This window comes from Anopheles cruzii, chromosome 3 (genome assembly GCF_943734635.1).
Source record: "Anopheles cruzii chromosome 3, idAnoCruzAS_RS32_06, whole genome shotgun sequence".
NCBI classification, from domain to species: domain Eukaryota; kingdom Metazoa; phylum Arthropoda; class Insecta; order Diptera; family Culicidae; genus Anopheles; species Anopheles cruzii.
This window is the reverse complement of record NC_069145.1, coordinates 24,354,548-24,376,831: the sequence shown is the minus strand read 5'-3', so window position 1 is coordinate 24,376,831 and position 22,284 is coordinate 24,354,548. Positions and strand designations below refer to the sequence as shown.

At 52.0% G+C, this 22,284-nt stretch overlaps 1 protein-coding gene across 1 annotated transcript; it reads right to left on the bottom strand.

Moving 5' to 3' along the window:
* Nucleotides 1-1,022: 1,022 nt before the first annotated feature.
* LOC128270094 (baculoviral IAP repeat-containing protein 6) lies at nt 1,023-21,738 on the bottom strand. The gene is given in 23 exon segments (XM_053007500.1): nt 1,023-2,297; nt 2,386-4,041; nt 4,131-4,375; nt 4,456-4,639; nt 4,727-4,904; nt 4,980-5,222; nt 5,301-6,026; nt 6,102-6,268; nt 6,391-6,578; nt 6,693-10,404; nt 10,763-11,006; nt 11,079-11,772; nt 11,840-12,914; nt 12,985-13,361; nt 13,443-16,262; nt 16,342-16,867; nt 17,502-17,605; nt 17,641-17,661; nt 17,663-17,732; nt 18,085-18,306; nt 18,432-18,646; nt 18,720-21,477; nt 21,561-21,738. Coding segments are annotated over 22 exon segments (16,599 nt in total). The 3' UTR covers nt 1,023-2,297; nt 2,386-2,389.
* Between the last annotated feature and the right edge of the window lie 546 nt (nt 21,739-22,284).

The window sequence follows — 22,284 nt, the reverse complement described above, 5'->3', positions numbered from 1 at the left end:
AACAAAATACTCTAAATCAACGGATGCCACAGCGTCCAAGCGGTCCGAAAGCGAAAGGTACGCAGCCATCTATCACCGTTGCACCGTTGCGCGACCAGAAAAGAATCTATGCGATACCTTCCTCATGTAAGAAACTGTCGGTGAGAAATAGGAAAAGCAAAACTTTTCATTCACTAATGTTGCCTAAGTCTACCGACATTGCAACGGAACTACCTTGTAGAGACAGAATGTCAAGCTTAAATTTTTCACGCGACAAGTTCCACTTCACCTATCGAACTATGGGACTAGACTTATACGTGATCGCCATCACAACGTCGGTAAAGGGACCGATGTTGTTTGCTACGGCACCAGCGTACACTGACAAAAGTTTTCCATCGAATCGCTTAGATTTTCATCTTCGCGTCTCGAATCAAAAGCAGATTATTCCGAATTATGTCTGCGTACTTGACATTGAAAGTGAAAATAGATTCGAAACGGTGCGGTTTTCAGGGAAACTGTTTGCTCCCGTGCAACGACGGGTGTCCCGAAGTGTTTTCAGCTGTTCGAAGAAGGGTAACATTGTACACAGTTCGTTTTACGCTAAAGTGTGCTGACCGCCGTTGTTATGTTAACCATCCGAGTTGATCCTTAATCAAACAAACGTATAACCATATCTTCGTTTATCATAAAGACCTACCAAACGGTGCAACACGGGTTTCTTTTAATAACGTCTTTTACTAAACCACTGTTTCGACATTTGCTTAGGCTGGCTGATGGTAACCGCAAATTCCAAAGTTCGCCCCACTTCGTCTACCGACATCACCATGGCGTTGACTGGCCACGTAAAACCAATAGTAATGACCGTGTCAACCGACACGCTTTAGTGCTTGTTAGCTTACAAGCGCAGATACGTTTTTCGGACGTATTTTTTGGAGCGTAGGCGAATACGATGGAGATAGGGACCACTGCAATTGACCAAACTCGTACAAGGAAGGCGATTTTATTTTTATTACATTTATTAGTTTTCCTTGCTTGATTTTTTTTTGTATTTATCTTTCGTTTTTCAAGTACCTACACATCATATAATTTATTTACGTTCGCGAGTGAGCGTCGTCGCCATAGGTTGCATTGATTAGTTCCGAGTGATAGACCAACCTTGGGCCCAAATACCGGGCAATCCACCGGTCTCACTTGATGGAGAGCAGGCACGATTATAATTTGTATACTGCTCCGCATGCTCGTAGAAGTTTATAGTCTTTCTTTCCGATCTCACTATTCCCTGAAGAACTCGTGCTACCTAATCTTCCCATTGAAACGGTCAACCAGTCTCAGAATACCACAGGATTCCGCGTTGACTGAATGGGGTGGCGAAGGAAACATGTGATAAGCAAGAACCAACTCCCGAACGGTAGACAGTATGCATGTGCGACAATTACAGCATAAGAACAGTCATAGCAGTGTTAAAAAAAATCTATGCTTAAATTTTCGATAGCCTGAAGATCACGAAAAATGATTTTCATATCATTTCACGTAGGCAATACTGCTTCGTCTTATTGCCTCAAGAACAGAACAAATCTTCTGTCACCTGGTAATCTAAAACAAGAAAATTTCTTCTGTCTTTTCGTCACGAAACGGAGATAAGTTAATCATTTCAAGTTTATCGATCCAGGCGAATACTAAGATGGAAATTAAGATAAGAAAACAAAGCAAACACTGATCGTCGCAAACGTAACTTAAGCTAAAGTGTATTGAACGTTGTTGTTCTTAAAACAAATTAGACGGAGGTATTAACTAATGACGTATCGTATGTTGCGTCTACTTTGCTCATTCGTTCTATTTTCCTGTCTTTTCCTTCTCTTCCTTTCGTTCTCTCTTGATCTTTATCCCTGTCGCTGGTGCTAACTTAACGTAAAAGATCAATGGAATTTTCGTACCGCGATACAAACGCTTCACATTCCAGTAGGCTTGTGCTCGTGTTTCGTTCTTCCGTATGGCTTTGACATGGTCCAGAATAATTTTGTTTTTGTTTCCTAGCATTATGTCCATGCACTCCGAGGGTGGATGTATGGAACCTTACTCCAATCTCACCGAGCAAAACATCAATCCAAAACTGATATCACAATGTGGCACACTGCACTGTCGGTTACTACCCGGCGCAGGGATAAATAGGTAAAAGAAGCTAGACACGAGGGATGGAAGTATTTTCGTTTTCGCGGTTGCTAACGGCTAATCTTGACGGGTTTGGAACAATGATGAATCCATTTTAATGCTCACGTTTCACTGCACTCACTTCCTGCATCCTTCTGTCAACTATTTTGCTAGTTAGAGGACAGAATGAACAATAACTTGAAATGGAAAATGGAATTTACTACCACCATAGTAGTAGTAGTAGTCTGCACTACTTACCACCCTAGACCGCCATCTCATCGAGCGATAGGTCTCCATCGTCGTCTAGTGACTCGTGCACACTGCTACCAATGGTTGGTTTTTCATGGGCACTGGCAATGCTACTAATGTCGTCCCCCGTACCGGCCGCCAGTAGATTGGAGCCGTTTGTTTCCTCGGACAGTCCACCGGTGACGGCAGTCGACTCACTGCTGTCGCCCGATCCAGACACGCCGGACACGACGCTGCTGCTGGCACTGGACGACTCGCTACAGTCAGCCCCCCCTGAAATCGCTGTAGCTGTCGCGACGGTTCCCAGCTCGGTCTCCGCATCCTTGGAATGAACACAAAGGTCTGCTGCAACGGCTACTGCGATGGCATCCTCGAGCATTTCGTTGGGAAAATCAACATCACTGCCACCACGCAGCACTGTCACGGTGCTGGGGTCAGCAAACGAGTTTGTCTCGTTGGAAGAATCTTCCGTTCCTGCGCTGTTCTCGTTCGCACCATCGGCGGCTGGTGGTATGTGGGTTGAGGCGCTTGCGGTGTGGGAAGCAGACGAAGACGCCGAAGACGACGACGAAGACGACGAGGACGATGAGGACGACGATGACGTCGACGAATGCCCGTCCGAGGACGTGGACGACGAAGAGGAGATGCACGGAGGGAATGAAGCTGGCACCGGTCCGCCGTATGCGCTGCTGCTGAGAATCGAAGCGGTAGTCGCTACCATCGTCGACACAGCGTTTGTGGAAGTCACTACACCTCCCCCGGATGCCGGTGTTGCCGGTGGTGTTGTGTAACTTGTGTTTCCCGCACGGAATGGATAATCCGCGTCCTCCAGTCCTTCCGGTGGCGTGAGTTTGGCAAGCTCCTCGCGTAACTGTCGATACTGACGACGCAATACCATCACGTTGAACGATATCGCACGACCGGTGCGCTCGTTTTGTAACGTATTACTAAGCTCGGCAATCCACTCCTCAATTTGGACGCATATTTCGTTTCGTTTCAACCAGAAGTGCGTGTGAATGACGTCCCGGAAGGCCGGACACGGATGGCGCAGCTGCTCGAGCATCGCGAACCGTACGCTCGCTTGGTAGATGTTACTGTTGTACTCGCGGCTGCTGTGCGTTCCCGTCGGCGTACCGCGGCTACGCTCGAAGCCGGGCTCGTTGAAGTACGGTTCCGGTACCAAAATGAGGCTCTGGATCGAGACCAGAACCTGCAGGAAGCTGGACGTGTGGGCGTTCCACTTTTCCTCCGGCCGACCGTGCCAAGTGTTCAGCACCGACAAGCATACTTTGCCGTCGTTGTACAGGTTCGGATTAAAGCGCACCGTATTGCGCCCGGTAGTCTCAAGGTTGATCATCATCGGCGAGTTAGGATAGTCCGGTGGGAAGTAAACGTCAAACTCGAAGCACCCGTTGGCGTACGGTGTTTCGGCAGGGCCTGTAATCAGCACCTTCATGATGTCCAACCGATCGGTGTCACACCGTACGAACACGGAGCTGCTGTACGAAAGGGGCAAGCTGGTCGACAGGGTTACGGTTTCCTGAGCTAACCGCTTCACTCGGCCAGGGTGGCCACGATCTCCCGCCATCCGAACGTTCGTTTCGAAATGGTGCGATATCGTGAAACGGTAACCATTCTCCGATTCGGCAATCATCTCGTAGGTATCTGAAACAGTGAACAAAACAGTGAGTCAACACAAATGAGCTAAAGTCTCTTCTATTGAACAACGATGGGTAGACCATCCTTTTTCTTACCAAACTGTAACGCCTTCATAATTTCCATGTACTTTTCCTCTACCGATTTGGCGAGGGGCCTCGCAATCGTCTGCTTTTCTTCTTCGTCAACCACGCTGGCCGTATCGGTGTTGGTGGCGTTCTGCACCAACAGAGATGTATCCTGTATGTCCGGTATCAGTAGCGCCAAACCCTCGTCGTCACCGTCATCCAGACTGACGATAATTTTTTGAGTTTGCCCCTTAAGGTTTGATTTTTTGTTCACTCTAAAACACGAATGGCGAAAAGGACGAGTTAATGAAGGGCGACTCTTCAAGCGAGTCAGTTCCAAAATCGATAGACTCACTTTAGCCGACTGGCGTACGTATCGACGCAAGCCTTCATGTTCGACAGCAGTCCGGCGATAGACATTTTGCTCTCGTTCGCATTCTTGTTCACCAATAGCGTCGCGAGCTGGCTGGATAGTGAAACGGCGCGCAGCAGTTGCAAAATTGCACGATACAGCGGAATGTGACGCGTTATGTCGAGAACTGTAAAGAGAAAATTGAAATGCAAGTACATGATAGAGAACTCCAATACGTTTCTGGGTGTGCCCTTTGCCAGCCCTGCCTGCTCACCGGAATCATTACGCAAGTAGTAGCTGAGTGCTGGAATGAGACAGCTTTGTTGCAAAAGATCCAAGAATATCGGTGGCAGTTCTGTCAACGATTCGCTGCAGTCCCTAAAGTTCAGATGATCATCGCTGCCCAAGCTTGTCGGATATTTGTCGCCAGGATTGATGTAGCTCGATAATACCTGCGCGTCAGATCAACAAGGGACGTTATTGAAATACGATGTGCGAAGCGGAATTCACTAACTGTTGTTACCTACCTGTAAAAGCACTGTAACGTGTTCTTCTTCACTTTTCTGACGAAGCAACGCTTGTTCCACGTTCCATGATTGCTGTGTTGAACCAGTACCGAAACCGGTTCCCTTCGCCCAGTACATGTGACCCTTGTCGTCGGAATTCAACTGTTCTTCGTTGCCGTTACCACCTGCAACCGATGCAGCAGGTTTTCCCTGGTTCGCTCCGTTAGCGGCGGTGACTTCTGCACAAAGTCCCGTGACAGGGCTCTGGGGCATTTCGTAAGCATACAAAAACATCATCAATATACGGTAGTGCCAAGATTTGAGATCATCAGCGGTACTTACGTTGTCTGCAGTCCCGCTGCCAGAGACGCGGCCACCGGTGCTGTTGTGGTGAGTGAAAATACTGAGACAGTTCAGCACCAGATGGATCGCGCCAACCTCGATCACCATTCGGCGCAAAAGCACCCCATCATCCGTGGTAAGCGGCGAGCTGTCCAGTAGCTGGCGGAACACCTCGAATGGGAGCGTAGGTAGCGAAGATGACAACGCCAAGCTGTAGATTTCGTTGCCCTCGCCGTCACCCGTAACACCGAGGATCAGCCGGAGCAGGCACTGGGCCCGGACCGTGTCGGTTAACAGCACCTCCGAGTAAGCGGGAAGCTTCAGGAATAGCGCAAATGCCGCCAGCGAATGTTGCGGAATGGCTGAGATGCACTGTGCTTTCGGGGTCGATTCCGCCGTGATGTCATCCAGATCCTCGTAGATTTCGTCCATCTGTTCGAGCTTCACCCACTCGCTACCGATAGCGCCTCCACCGCCACCAGCCGGACTGCGATCTTTGTCTGCGTAGTGGGAGCTACTTTTCGGCATCTCCGGATAAACCGTTGGCAGGTAGTGTGCCAGCAGCGACAAACCGCCGCGGCTGGAGAAAATTTGCAGTGGCGACGCTTGCGGCAGGAATTCGGTTGCACGCACCATAGCCGTGGGCGCGCCACCTGCGGACGACGAAGCCACTGATGGATCACCACAGCATGTTTCGGTCGATGGTGGTTTATTTTTCGTATCAATCTAAGGCGGATAGAATAGAAAATAACACGAGTCATCACGAATTGGTCATCGGTAAATCGGTTAAAAGCTGCCTACCAGATTCAAATTGATACAGGGTGTCGACAGGGATATTCCGGCCGATTTGAGCATGGTCAACAGCTGCGCAATAGTTGTGTCGGTTGTGATGATCACTTCCGGGACGGAGGTGTGCGTTAGGAACATTCCATCCTGGGCCGATATCTTGGAGTCGTGCATTTTCAACTCTGCAACAAAAATGCACGTGTGAAGATAAATGTTTTATGTTTTAAAGACAAACGGTTTCTTCTATACCTCGAGATATATGGTTCTTTCTTTTTTTTTTCTCTTCCCACACCCCAACACTTACTGTACATTGTTATCACATCCTTCCGTCGCATGGTCGCTGCCTGATTCTTCGCCTCTTTCAGTCGTTTATCCTTTGCCGTCACACCAGCCGCCACACTGAGGTACTCAAGTCCAATTCCCAGCTCCCACAGATCCCGCCGTGCACCATCACTAGCGGCCGCTCCTCCGGATGATCCACTGCTACCTCCGCTCGAAGTGGCGGCAGTTATCGGTTGCGCCGTCACAGCAGCTGAACCACCAGCGGCAAGCATGGACAGCTCACTGGCAACGCCAGCAGCCGAGGAACTAACCGAAGCGGCCGGCACTGGGCCACCAGCAGCAACGTTTCCTCCTACCGTTGTTGGAACTGCCGCCGGTGGCACTACCGTTGTCAGCAGTGGCTGATAGACGGTGGCCGCACAGTGATCCAAAATGTCTTGACATTTGGCGTTCGTACTCAGCTGGAAAAGCTTCAGGTGTGCATTCGGGCGCTTGGACGGGTGGTTACTGATGGCATTGTAAAGACTTTCACCGCCCGCGGCACCCGTTCCTCCCGGGCCAACGATATCCTTGCTCTGTTGCAGCGGCAAATCGCTCCGCACGGCGACCATAATTTTTTCACTTTCCAGCAAAATTTGCAACACCAATCGGCGCGTAAATCCAGAAATGCAGCTTCTCGGCAGAATGCTGGAACTCGGCGAAGCGCTGCTGCTGGGACCTTCAAGCGTAGCATCAGCTGTGCTGCCACTTCCTTCTTCAGGCAGATTGGCTTTCGGATCCGACTTGCGTATCACCGCTATCAGGCTGATCGTGAACATTTCCTGGTTCGCCGGATGGCACGTTGTTACGCGCGATAGGAACTTGATGAAGCACTCCTCGAGCTCGAGACAAGACTGGGTGGTGATCGTACGGGTAACGTTCGCCATTTGGCTGTTGCACAGCAGCATCAGCAGCGGTTCCCAGAACTTGGAACCTTCGTAACTACCCAACCAATCGCGCATATGACCTTCGGAGCAGACGGTCGTGAAAAAGGCAAGAATTTCCGTCACCTTCTGAATGTTAACCATCGGATATGATTGCACCGTCGAAGCCTTCGTTTCGGTCCCTGCGGCTGCTTCTCCTTCGCCCCATTTGTCGGCATCGGTGAGACAACCGTCCGGAGTGGTAGCGGCAGACGCCGACGAATTTCGTTGCACTTTCTCGGGTCTCACGTGAGCTGACGATCCTCCGCCGCACCAACGTTGTCGAGATTGAACGCTTTCACGCGCCCGTCGACAAAACTCCAGGACGACGGATATCAACAACTTAGGCAGCCCGGAGTCGATCAGTTGCTGAACGGCCAGCGGCGACTGGCACGCCATCGCGATTGTTGAAAGTTGCGTACGCGATAGATTGAGACGCTCGATGTTCTCGATCACCAGGTGGCTGTACCATTCGCTTGTGTCCGATTCCTCCTGCTTGCTGTCATCCGTTCGACGTTCGCCATCCTTCCGGTCGTCCGATATCGAGGCGGTTAGATCGGTGGACAAGTTTGGCACCAATACCCCGAGCCGCCGGAGCAACACCGTGAAGAACTCGGGACGTACGCAGCACACGGAGCAAAGCAGCGCATCGATCGCTCGCTTCAGTGGGCCATCGTAATCGAGGTCCCGAGCCCAGCCGTACAGTACCGCGAACAGATCGCGCGTAATCATGTCGCTTAGGTTCGGCAACAGATCGGTAGCATAAACCTGCCACAGAATCGCAGCCAGGCAGCGAATGAAACCACTGTAGGGATTGGTTGCATGCAGGGCGAGGCGCCTATTGACCGCGTCATTCTGCCGGTAGCGCTCGTACAGCGTACGGATCCACTCTAACATAGCCTGCAACCGGTCACCGGTGTAGTCGTTCTGGATCGTGCACAGCTGGTACAGCAAATCCGAGATCGAATCGTTGCACAGCTGGAACGTCTGAGGGATGCTCTGGCGCAGTAGATTGTTGATCAGTGCCAGGCCGAACTCGCGACTGTGGAGCCCGAGCTTCAGCAACACCGTCTCCAGGTTCTGCAGCGTATCGTTGGGACTGTTAGGTGCAATGTTCAGCAATGCACAGCATGCTTCCATGAATCCCCCCACCTCGCTCGCCGCGCCAATTACTCGGCCTGCCAGCTGATGATCACAGTAGTATATGGTCACGCTGAAGCACTGCGTCAGCACGCGCAACCATCCGAGACTGGCGCGGGATGCTGGTACTCCTCCACCAAGCCGATCGTCCACACCTCCCGCCGCAAAACCATCGTAGCCACCGAAACCTCCGGATGTTGCAGCCGCTGCGGCGGCGACAGCAGCAGCGCCACCACCGAACATATCGTTAGATGGTTTAAGACCTCCACCAGTTCCCAGTGCTCCATAGTCCCAAACACCCAGAGCACCGGTGCCGGCACCATTACTGCCCGCACTGGACATTCCTCCACCGAGCGGTACTTCGCCAAAGGTGGTAGTTCCGAGGATTGCTATCTGCGTCAGACCAATGTTCATCGCATCGCGAGGTCGATACAGCCGTATGATCACACTTGTTGCAATTTCAGGCTGAGCGAAGCGCAACCGAATGCACGTCATGCCAACGGTCGAGATGGGTTGCGTAATCGGAATGGGCCCCAAAATGCTGTCGCGTGTGATTTCAATTGCCACGGCCGACGGACAGGAAGCAAGCGTGGAAAGATGCGGCTGCAGTTGCACCTCCTTCAGCAGGACAGCCGTTGGTAGGGTGATCGTAAGATCGACGTGCGGTTCATTCGGATAAAAGAGATAGCTCCAGGCGGGATTGCGGGCACGTCGGTGGGACGCGATCGGTGTCTGGATGAGCACGTCGGCCGCCTGAGCCGACTGGTTGTCGGTCGTGATCGTACAGTACGGTGCAAAGTTGATCAAACCTTCCTCATTGCGTGCAGTCGGTACGATCGGGGCACTTTTCTTCGAGGAACTTCCGCTACCTGAACCACCAACTCCGCTGGCTCCACCACCACCTCCGCCCATGGAAAAGTAGCCTGATCCGGAACCACCGGGGCCAGTCGACGATTTTGAAAGGCGCTGCATGATCATCGATACGAGGCTGGGCTGAGTGTTGATCAGTGCCCGGTTACTCCACACCAAGCTTTCACACAGCACCTGAATGCCGCCGAGATCAGTGAATACAGCCACGGCGGCCGGTGTTTCGAGCACTTTCAGAATGTACCACAGGAATGGCTCGTAGAGGTGCAATTTGGGCATCGCGTGCCGCACGGCACTCGTGGCTTCGCTGAGGAACTCGAAGAGCGGTTTAACCACCAGCTCATGCTGCGATGCAGTTCGACTGAGGTACAGTAGTAGCTGGAAGAGTGCATCAGCTACGGTACACAGTTCTGGCAGAGTATTTCGGCCACTTTTGCCAGCGCCGCCAACACCACCAGCGCCGCTGCTCCCAACACCTTCGCCATAGATCGCGGACGATGACAGCAGCATTGTGAGGGAAGAGTGCGTACATTGGGAGAGGGCAGTCAACAGCCGCGTCATCGTTGGTTGGTGCTGCAGAACCGTGTCCGCAAAGCAGCGCACCCGCGGTGCCTGACTACTCGTCGGAGCTCCACCGCCGGTGCTTTGCTGTTCCGCTTTGATTTCATCCGTTTGGCTCTCGCTGGAAGTGTTCAAGTTGTCGAAACCTACCACACTGCCACTGCTTGTACCGTCGGCCGAGGGTGTTTCGAACAGTTCGTACATTTCCTGGTAAAAAGATGAATCGACGCCTGACGATGACGGCGGCGGTGGCGTAGGTTCGCTGTTGCTGGTAGGCCGTTGATTTTTCACGTTCACCAGCATCGACGAAAGTTTAAGCATATCGACCAGCAGGGTTCCATCGGTAACCGTTTTCCCTGCCCGACCATTCTCCGTACCGAGCACGGACGCAAACAGATTGCCGAAGCGCATTCCACCGCCGAACATACTGCTTGAGTTGTTCATCTCGACGGCCTTCTGACAGTATAATTTGTCCACGTTTACGATGCTGTCGTATACCAAGTGGGCTGTAAAGAGAAAACAAAACTAATTCAAAATCTTATTCACATCTTTCATGTATGTGCTCTGTCCAACAATACAGTTTGACAAAATGAAACGTTATTTTAACTTTGTCTCCCAAACAATAGCTATCGAAGTTCTTCTTCATACCAAGAGACATATGGCTCTGAATAATTAAGAGGTTCTGTTAAAAAAATGCTCATGCTTTTGACGTTGGCCAACTCGTGGACACGTTGCGAGTGTATTGTGGGGTAAAATGGCCCAACAACAACAATGTTCATCACCATACTTTTTTCGGTTTAAATATCTTTCGTCTATTGATGTAAATGAGAAGCAATATTTAAACTTTAGTTATGTATTACTTACAGACACACTCCACGAAGCTTACTGCCATGCCGTGATCTTCCTTGTCGTACGTGAAGTTGAGCAACTCCTTGATCAATTGACTTTGCGCGTCGATTGGGCCTTTTTGCTTAAAAATGGCGCCACTAAACTGTACCAGGTTGAGCGTTACCTTCATCAATGCTAGCTTCAACTGGTCCTTCACGTGGCAACGCACCTCCAACCATATGAACAGCTCCATGAGCAGCTTGCAAACTGTTGGTCCAGCCTAAATGAGCCGTGAGCGAAAGGTAGTTGAAAGCACCGCCGAACCGCTTGGAATGGAAAGCACCGAACTTACATAGCGATTGTTGCCAGAATCAACCGTCCCCAGGGGAAGATCTTCGCCGCTGAAGAAACGTAGCAGCATCGTTTCGAAAAGCTCGTCCCGTACGATTAGATTTCCCATCCGGCGGAAATGGTTGTCGCTGCTGGTGGAGTTGGTTTCCAGACAGTCGGCCTCGAAGTGCGGCTTGCACGCCAATATCAGACACTGAAACCCGAGGCACCAGGCACGCAGCTTGACGCTCGGATGAGTGGCCAGCGCTTTTATTAGCCCATGGACAGCACGATCGCCGAATGGTATTTTCGGGAAAGAGTAAGGATTCAGGCCAGCACCACTGCTACCCGGCAAATGCTCCAGTGTTTCACCGTTCAACGTTAGCCACAGCTGCAATACCTTCTCCAGGTTAAGCCACGAATCAATCTGAGGCAGATCGGATAATATTTTGTCAAACACCTCCGTCAGCATGGCGTTCGTCTCAAACCCTTGCAAATATTCCGGCCCCGACCAAGCTTCCACGATGGGCTCGGGCCACGGCGGCAGCGAATCCAAGGGTTGAGAACTGGTGGCCTGGCCGCTCGGTTCATGCATCATGGCCACGTGGCTCGAGATCAAATTGAATGCCGCCCGCGTCGTAAGTCTGCGTAACACAATCTCCACGTTGGTGTCGAGCCCCATTTCCAGTCGGGCATCCATGGCCGACGATACAGTCCTATAAAATCCATTCATTAAACATTAACACAGTAATTTCACAAAATCACGATTAACTGTTTACTCACTTGTTAGTAAAAGTCAGTTTGCCGGCCGACGAAGAGAAAGCACTGCTGTCCCGCTTAAGGAAACGCTTTTCACGTGTCGACAGTATGTCGTCGATGACCATTTCCTCCATTTCCTGATCGTCGCACTCGACCACCGACGGTAGCTGATTCTTCACCGCATCCGCGTAGCTCAAGTCTACCGTCACATGGTGCGAGGTGCTTAGTGGATGCTGCTGTTGCTGCTTATAGGACGGCACCTCTACCGGGGGCCGCATTGCAGGCAGAAAGGCTCCTCCGGCTGCGAGCGGATTTGATGCAGTGCCATTACCATTCATTGCCTCATCACCCGACGATTCGGAAGAATCATTTTCCTCATCCTTGAAGCTTTTGTCAGCTTCCAGCACATCCTGCAGCAGGCAGGTAATGGCATGGACGGCCCACGGCTGATGCGGATTCTCCCACACCGCGATGCGAACCAGCTGAAGCAACTGGTTGGTGGTAATGATCTTGGAAAGCTGCATTGACGGCCTGCAAGCCATAACAAGGCGAGCAATAATTTTGCACGTAATGAGAAACAAATCCATATTGCAGGTAAAGTCCATGCTCAGGAGCAGCCCGATGAGTCCGCGAATCACCACGATAATGTTGCCGATTTTCATCGCTTTCAGCCCCCTATCGAAGGGTGTATCACCATCGCTGCCAGTTCCGTCATTACCACCCATTGCGCCCACGTCGTGCGATGACTCTTTCGACAAACGCTCAGCAGCTACATCGATAAACTTTGCCGTCCGCTTGGACACTGCCGGAGCACTGCTACTACTGCCGCTAGCACTTGCCCCGGTGGTGACGGTAGACGTCGACACGTTAACACTAGATCCACCACTGGCAGTGGAAGTCACGATTGGCGCCATGATGAATGACGACGATAGTTGTTCGTTGGTGCTGGGTAGCGGTGGGATCGGCTTCTCCTCGATCACTTTCATTTTGCTGATTTCGTTAAAGTAATCGCCAAAACTTTGCTTCATACTGACGGTCAGTTTCTTAAGCTGATTTTCCTGCTGCTTCAAAGCCATTTCCAACTTTGACGCGGTACTTACTGCAAATGGGAAAAAGACAAAAGTCATACGAATGTTTCAACTTCCGCCAAAGTTTCAACTAGCACTTACCAGAGAGTGCATTGTATTGCTTGTTGGATTGCAGAAGCCGCTTCTTAAACGTACGCGTCAACGTGCGCAACCCACTGTTGTTGATGTTCATACGAGCCTTCACCATATCGGTTTCACCGGACATAAAGTCCCACCGTAAATTGCTTTGATCCTTCCGACCCTCTGACCCATCATCTAAACAGACCGACAGAAACAGAAGTATCCAGCCGAGCAGATTCAAGTCGGTATTGCACCAGATGCTCAGCCCGGAGGCTCCCGTCGTAGCGAGCGGGGCCAGTAGTGTCGCCAAACTGCGGAGAACCGCATCAATCACAGTTGTTCGGCATCGCCCGAGGGCAATACTTCGACGACCCAGATAGGTGAGCAAAAGGAACACGCTAATAAGAATGGACAAAATTCCACATTAACCAGGCACTCTTTTTAGTGGTTACTAGTGAGAAAGAAGCAAACAGACTTACCGATCCTGGGGAAAGATGCGATCATTTTGCGAGGAATACAATGTAAGAAATTTGTCCGCCAAAAAGTCACCCCACCACGGCTCGAAGCAACACATTCGCACCAGCATTGAGCAGGTGGCAAGCTGGAGATGCGCCTCGCCAGCGATGACCATCGTGTCGAAAAGCAAATTGCACATTTCTTGATCGATCTTCTGCTGTTGCTGCTGTTGTTGAGTGCCACCTCCTGCTCCTGCCGCTGACGTTTGGCTACCGTAGGTCGTGATGAGTTGCAGTACCACTTCGATCAGACACTCGCTTATGATGCGCAGCTTGTCGGTGTAGATTGAGCTAAAGTCCGACCCGGGCAGTTGCAGTGGTGCCGGTTGCGTTGGGAGCGACAACTGTGCCAACAGCGGTTCGTGCTCGGGTCCGATCGACGGACGGATGCGATCGATCACCCGGCGAATAACATTCAGCTGATGCTGGAAACCAATGCACTCGTCGTAGGCCGCTGTTACCTTGGCATACTCATGTGAACTACTACTTCCCCCTCCAGCACCGTACGCACCGCCACTCCACCCATACGAGTCTCCGTGGTGACCGCACGAAGCATTATCCCGGATGCGATTCAGAAACGCTTGCATGTGCGCGATATTCGACGCATTGCTGTTGAGGTACGGTATCAGCAGATCCATCAACTTATTGCTGGCCAAGCAATAGCGACAGTGAACGTCGTCGTACAACGCTTTCAGGATCTGCAGTTGACACACGAGATTCGTTTTCTTACCCTGCAGACACTTCATGACCGGATCGGCATACGCTTCACGCTCCAAGATCACAATGTGCCCGTAGAACGAGCCCATCGGTATGCGGCAACGGGTTGCCGACATCCCGTATCGGCCAGTGATTGTGATTTTCAGATAACGACATATCGGGGGCGGCTGCAGATCACTCAACACTAGCGTCCGAGCTTGAATATCCTGCGAAACCGCTAGCCTCACGCTGTCCGCTTCCTCCTCAAAGCACCAGATGTCGAGTGAAAGTGAGGCCAGATCGGCACACGCCGGAATGATCACGTCCGTCAGCATGACCGGGGCTCCGAAATCGAGCGTTACGTACCGTATCGCACCCGAGTGCATCCGCTCGACGACGATCACCTGTTTCGGGGGGCTACTTAGGAGCTTATGCCACGGCAACGCAACCGCCGCTGCAGGCGAGGCGTCATTGGCCGGCGTGTCTGATGTCGGTGTCGCGGTGCTTTCCTCCTCTACCACAGCTTCGAACTGTTTTTTAATCTTGTTGCCGGATGACGACGACGATGACAGTGATGCGGACGAGGACGATGCGTGAGGCTCTAAGGTATCGACATGATGGCACGCAGTGGCCGACGTAAAGGAAACAACCTTCGATCGAGGCGCACCGCCAGATGCGGTGGAGTGTGGCACGGAACTGACAGTCATATCGCCGTCCCCTTCGATCCCGATACCACCACTGGCTCCCAGTAGGTCCTGGTCTATAATCTCGCTAATCGATATTCCGGCAGCCGGATCGGGCGACGATGGTGCAGTCTCGACCGTCGATATGAACTGCAGCTCCGGTAGCTTCTCATCGAGCACCCCGACATCGATGAACGGGGCATTCTTCGTCACAAGCACTGTCGACGATGCCGATGCCGTGTTGGAGGCCGATTTCATTTTGTGCTTCTTGAGCGCAGAGTAAAAGATCTTATCAACCAGCACGTTCTTCATGTTATTCATCATATCGTCGTCAATGTTTTCCTTCTCGTCATCTCCGAGGAAAATTTTCAACGTTTTCGGCATCGCATTGCCCAAGCTGTTCGACGCGGGCGGTGGTGGAAGGCTAGAGAAGATGATCTGACTACCGACTCCACTTCCCGTTCCGCCATGCTGGCCGCCACCTCCCTTAGTGACGTAGATGAAACCGCCTGGCGAGTCCCCATTGGGCGGGATCTCTACCTTTTCCAGCGAATATTCATCGATCAAAATGTTGGCCGCCGCTGACGAAGAAACGGCGTTGTTGCTAGCGGTGCCGCCATTGCCACTGCTAGCACCACCCCCAAATCCGTTCATGGTAGTGGAGTTGGCGCTACTCGTGGCATTAGCCGTGGTTGTGATGGTGTGCCCGTTGGCGTCAATGTTCTCCACGCGTGTTGCATCCGATGTGGCACTGCACGCGTAATGCAATGGTTGCACCTCGAGCAACCCCATAAAGTGCGTCCCGATGCCACGGCTCCGCAGCTGATCTGGTAAACACCTTAGTTCCGCGCCATCGGCAAAGCACAGCAGACGCAAATCAATCGCCGACGGTCCACCGCCGGCAGCCAACAGTGACCCCGTTCCACCGCCAGTGCCTGTACCCTTGTTCGCAGTGCATCCGCCTCCACCAGGACACGGACCGTTGCTGCTGGCACTGTTCACACCGATTCCACCACCGGCACCAGCCCCTGCGGCACAGCTGAACGTTGTGAAAGCAGCCCCTCCGCATGCGCCAGCACCGTACCGTGCCTCCAACGGGTGAGCGTCGAACACTTCCGAATCAAACGGAGCGCCGTGAAGGCCGAAGCGTGTTCGTAGCAGCGCAACCAAAGGGTTGTTGCGGTTGCGCAACTCTTCAGCCACCGTTTTCAGCAACCATAGGCACCGGTTCGCCACTGAACGATGATTCTCGGATGAGGTGGTACCGGAAATTAGCAGCGCGAACCAACGCAGGGCACCGGAGTGATTGGAGTTTACTACCTCTGGTAGGCACGCTTCGATGGCCAAATGCAACGACTGCTCGAAGGAGTTGCATGCATTCTTATCGACCATGTTTTGGGCACCACTGTTGGGGAAGAGCAAAAGGGAAAAACACGTGAATTGTTGTTCTGCGAAAATCTGCGCAATCTGCCATCTGCACTTACTCCAACGCTAGCGATAGAAATTTGACACACTTGTGAGCGATGCTACGGTTCGCTAACACTATGCAGTGTCGAATGGCTGGCTCGAGGTATCGCTCGATAATCTGGACACACTCCGTTTGTTGAACGTTCAAATCAGGCGATGCCACATCGCGCACCTCCGTCGGATTGGCACGCTTGGCGAATGGATTTTTCGGGTAGCGATAGCGCATAAGGCGGATGGTGACGATCCAAATCAGAATGTCCAGCGCCAAGTGCTGCCGCATCATGACAGTGTTTTCGCCCGCCACCCGAGGACCGGCCCGGATCGAGTCCGCAGTAGACTCTTCGCCGATTCCCTCTGCATTGTCGCCATTGGCCGTGCTTGCACTCTCCAGGTGGTCATGGTGTTGGTTCAGCATCTTCAAAAGGTTTTCTAGCAGTGCGTTCGAGTCGATCATTGCTTGCCGCTGGAAGCGTTCGTTCTCGAGCTTCGGCACCTGACTTGTGGCGCGTACGGTGATGGAAATTTCGTTCAACCAATCACATCCTAAAACGAAAGACACCGATGGGATAACGACAAACCATTACCATGACTGTTGGGTCGTAGTCTATTGTGCATAGTGAAAGTGATATGTTAACAAATTTTAAACTCAAACGACAAGGAACAAATCAAGTAATATCCATCAAGTAACCAAATCCCATCCCAACATTAGAATGCAACTTTGAATACGCAAAAGGGTATAGTAACAGAACCGAAAATTAACAAATAGTTTAAACCACACTAGCGCATTTGGGGAAGGTGACAAGGTTGCCAATTGAACTCCAGCAATGCAATGCAATCCATCCGAATCTATTGGTGCCCTCAACATGCCTATTATTATGTCAAAGCAAGATCCAACGAAGCGAGAAGAATCGAATAATGAGTAGTAATCCTAAAAATTTCAATGTTTAGATTAAAGTGTATTAAGGTTGTAACGTTCAAACTAATCAGAGTGTAAAATAAAACCACACCACGGCCTCCCATAAACGAGCCGAGGCTTCACATACACCGGAGCTCGTAAAACCTACATCCATAACCGCGAAATGGTTTGTGAGCTACAGGACTACGTACGAGAGAAATAATCGAACCAAAGAAGGAAGGAACATAAAACGGAATGCAAAAAGCAACCAACAAACATTACCTATATAGAAATCGTTTTTACGTGTCTTGCCATTGACGGACGAGCCGCCAGCAGTGTCGGTGAAAAACGAGACACTTCCATCCTTGCCCACAGCACCGGTACCACTACAAACACCGCTGCCACCACCGCCGCCGCCGACACCACCGCCTCCGGTGGCGTGTGCGTTATGCGCGGAGATGTTCGCGAACGACGTTAGCAGTATGCTTGTAATACCCTTCTTACGCACCGGGACTGCACGACGGACAGGGAAGCGCCCGGACAAACACAGAGCGGCCGACGCAAAGTAGTGAAGTTCCACACCACACCACCGTCGGTGGCCACACCGGGTTGGGCGATAGTTTTTTACGATTTTTTGTTTATTCCAAAAAGAAAGGTTGAGCATTGAAGGCAAAGCGTAATTAGCATTATTTAGGTCATAACAATTGTTACGGAACGAACACTGGACGGAAGCGAATGTGTGATGTTCGTTCGTTGGCACGCTGGTGGAACTTAATGATGCGAAACGTTTTTTTTCTTCTTGTAAGTAGCAGCCTACATAACTTTAACCCCACAGAACGTTGTCTGTCCCTCTCCCAATACTTACCTCGGGTTTTGCTCTGCCCATCTTTCGACAGATCGGTCATCGTCTTAATGTGCAACAGATAGTTGCGGCCCTTCGATTTCAGAAGCTTCGGGCTGATGAGAGTCACGCAACCACCCTGCTCACTCAGGTCCATGCACGAAGCGAGCTCGATCGGGCCGACAACGATTTCGGCATTCCGGGCCTGCAGATACTCTTCGCTCAGCACAGGGTTCTCGACGAAATCTGAAAGCGAAACAGTCAAACCAGAACATCCCAGCCCGGCGCCCAGCATGGATAGGTGTAAGTTCTCGTCAAACAGAGCATCGTTCGTCGCCGAACTTCTATACGACGCCTACTTTTACCCTCACCGGCACCGATGTTGAAGTTGATCGATTCGTCCACGCGATTGATGGATTGCGTCTTGCGCCGCGTGCACAGTCCCATTGACTTTTGTTTCAGCAGCGTCACCTGTATGGCGGGCGAGTTGGCACAGGGTTGGTAAAGTGTAAACTTGAAGTCGATGTGCCCGAGAGAGGTACACTTGGGCAGGTTCAGCTCTATTAGATGCTCATCCCACGTCGCCCTGTGTCGAAGAATAAAAAGGCCGATGAAATATAAGCGACATTTGGCATTTGGGCAGAAAACAACACACTTACGCGTCGTTGTGCAGTCGCCAGGTTTTCGTCAGATGCGTGTCATCTCCCGGGCGCAGGTGCTGCGGGTGGCGCCTCTGCTTTTGCGCTTGTTCCAGCTCACTCCAGCAAGCGGGCATTTCGGCCGAATAAGGTGTCAACATTTCGCTAAACAGCGTCAACGAGTGCAGCACCTTGAGGTTCTCGATGTCACCCGCGTCCTTGCGGAATGCCAGCAACCACTGCAAGCAGGCACCACCGCCATACGTAGTAGAGGAGAGCTGATGATCGCCCGCCGCCGCCGTCGTATTAGACGCTCCACCTGATGATGAGTAGCCTGTCGAAGACGCACCGGCCGTCGTGGACTTGTCATAGTCCGCCATCGTTGCAGCGCCAGCTACCCGACCATCGACCGTAGTGACGCCCGCTTTGGATGTTCCTCCCACCGTCACGTGCTGGTCGCTACTGAGCTCATCCCCAACGCGTCCGGCCGTCGCTGCTGGTATCGAAGCCAAAATCTCTTCATCTCGCTCGTCACTCGAATCGGCGTCCAGATCGTAGAACGAGTAGAAATGCAAACACCCTTTCACGGTGCACCCACACAGTCGCTCGAGGCTCTTGCAGTACGTTGCCGAAACAAACTGATCGTCCTTAACGGATGCTTCCGACAGGATCGACAGAGTTTTGAGCGAGACGATGCGCAGCTTACCGTCGGCGCACGTCATCACGAAGATGCCTTGCTCTGTTTCCGGGCCACCGAAATGGCGCCCCGTGCCGTCACACTTTGGTAGCATCGTGATCTCAAGCGGGCTCTGGTCGCGCTCCAAGCACTTTACGAGCGGATCGTCGCCACGCACCAGTCCGTCTTCGTTGAGAAAGTAAAGGTAAAGGATTGCATGCCAGCGCGATACGGAATCAGGCCGGTCCTCTTCTCCCTCTTCGAAGCAAGTGTCCGCGTTTAGCTTCAGCACCACCAACAGGAAGCGATTGTCGCTAGACGGAACCGTGTCCGAGATGTAGTATCGATCGTGCGACTCAACAAATGCCGGGGGCAGCTCAATGTACTGCAACGGCACACAGCAGATGCCAAGCTCGTCCGCCCCGCCTCCCCCACCGTCGCCGCTTCCGTTATCCGCGCCTCCTTCTCCCCCAGCCGTGCCTTTTGCGGCTGCCGCAAAGGTACCGTTGGCAGGTGTTGCTGATCCCGCGATAGCATCCAGAGTATCCATCAGCGAGGTGGAAGGAAGTGCCATTATGACGCTGTCATTATCGCTATCACATTCAGCTGCACCACTCTCGCCGCCGCCACCTACCGCAACGGCGTGAAGCTTCTTTTTACTGTTTAAAATTTCGTGTTCCGCCTGTATCAATTCCTGCAGCATCATTCGCTCGGTCGAGTGTTTCATCCTTTCGTCTTCGACACTCTCCAGAATCGTGGTAAGGTTCGACTTCTTCACATTATTGCCGCCGCCCACCAAACCACCGACACCGAAGAACGTTTTTGGGCACACTGTCGGAGAAACGGTACCCGATTCATCGTCCACCACCGGATCCTCGATGTTGTACACGATGAGCAGCAGTGTCGTTTCCGGCTCGTGTGGCTTCTCATCCGTTTTCGGTAGCTCCTGCTCTGCCTCCTCCTCATCTAGCGGTTCCGTGCTATTGACGCGCACGGCCGCCACAATCTTGGTGCCGAGCATTTTGGGTTTCAACGACAGCGACGCCCGCCTGAGCAGCAACGCACCGCTTCCGAGAGGCGATCGGACGAAGTAAGTGGCCAGCGCCGTCAGTTCAATACCGTTGATCGCCGCCTGCGGGCTAATGGTGGTCGTAGTAAGTATGTCCGGGTGCAATCGCACTTGCAACTCGTGCACCTTCGTCAACTGCCTTTCGATGTTCCACAACGTAATGTCGCCGGCCGGATTTCCCGTGCAGAAAACGGTACCACGGTCTCCGGCAGACACGAGAGCAAAGCCTTCCGTGGCCACGGCCGGGCTCGTCGCGTACGTTACCGCGAGTGGTACGTTCTGCGTGAACTCACCCTTCACGAACGGGCACTCCGGTGAATGGCGTTCGTGCTCACTCCACGGTTCGTCCGTTTTCTCCCAGCATACCAGACACACGGTACAAGTGAAGCACATCGCCCGATCTTTGTTACCGTTCTCACCCGGCTGATGATAGAAGCCGGCTTGCGCCATCTGGTCCGGCAGCACCCATTTGTAGTCCATATGGGGCCACTCTTCGAACGTTTGGCGACGGGCCGCCTCCGAATACATCTGAAATCGCTGCACATTGTTGGTAGCCTTGGCGCTGACCCGTGCCCCTTCCAGCAGATCAGTCAACCGTTCGTTAATGGCGGACGCGATTGCCATTGCCGGCACGTGACGGTCGAGCCGCTTCAACTGCATCACCACCCCGCTGGCAACCATCCGCAGTGATGAGTGTGGGAGCTCTAAGCACACCGTTTCCCACTTTTGCGCCTTGATGCCGCGCCGGGAATGGGCCTGCGTCTCGCAGATCTTCTGCATCAACTCGTTGGTCACGTCACTCATGTTCTCCAAACCGTGCTGTTCGAGGTTCTGCAAACACTGCAAAAACAACACCGCCTCAGAGAGGAGCAGCTCGAGCCGGACACGATCGTCGGTCTGCGTGATCGGTGCCTGCAGAATTGTATCGAGTAGCAAGACCCCGTTGTAGTCTCCTCGCATCGAAATGTTGCGACCATTCCAAATCAATATTTTGTCTTGTGTCGGCAGGTAACGGCAGCGAACTGCACTGGTATCTGTGGGGAGTGGCATAAAAAAAACGACGGAAGAATTAACGTAAAACAGGATGAAAAAATTGATCTCACAATCTCACACTTGCCTGATATTCGGTAGGTTTGCAGTATAACGCCGGAATTGACATCCAACAACTTCAATTCGCCATTGCTCGCGATCAAGAGGATAACATTGAGCAACGGATGGTACACAATGGAGCTGGATTCTGTGTCCACGTTCAGGTACCCGTCCTCCTTTAGCCATTGGTCGTCGATGTTTGCCATGATCTTTGTCACTTTTACGGTTCGGATTCACGGCTTGTTCAGCACGAGCGGCGTAGTTCTTATGGCGAAAATTTATTTTCAGTACTTTCGCTGGCGACGGGTGCCCTGGCGTCAGTGCCAAACGATCTTTGGCGGTGTCGTATTCAACAAGCTTTGCTTAACTAGGAGATCCTGTGGTGGAGAACAACAAATTGGAACGAAATGGCGAAAACAGTCAGCGTGAATCATAGCTTGCTAAAACAAAAAATGCGGTTTCATACCAATTTTCATTAACTAATTTCTACAGCCTACGAGATAACCTCGCATCCTCTCGCATCGTTTCTGTCGTGTGGATCATCTGTCAAAACTGACATCTCCTACGTATCTCGCTATCTCTTTCACCAGATTCTTGAACCTTTTTCGCTCAAAGCGCTGCGCTTCGATGGCCGACGTTCGCCCAAAGAACCTCTTATCTTTCTCTTCTTCCGTGCCGTCTACCTCCGCTAGCGACTGGACGACGCACTCGAGGCACCGAGACCAGCTCGGTTTTCAACAATTGTTCCTCCA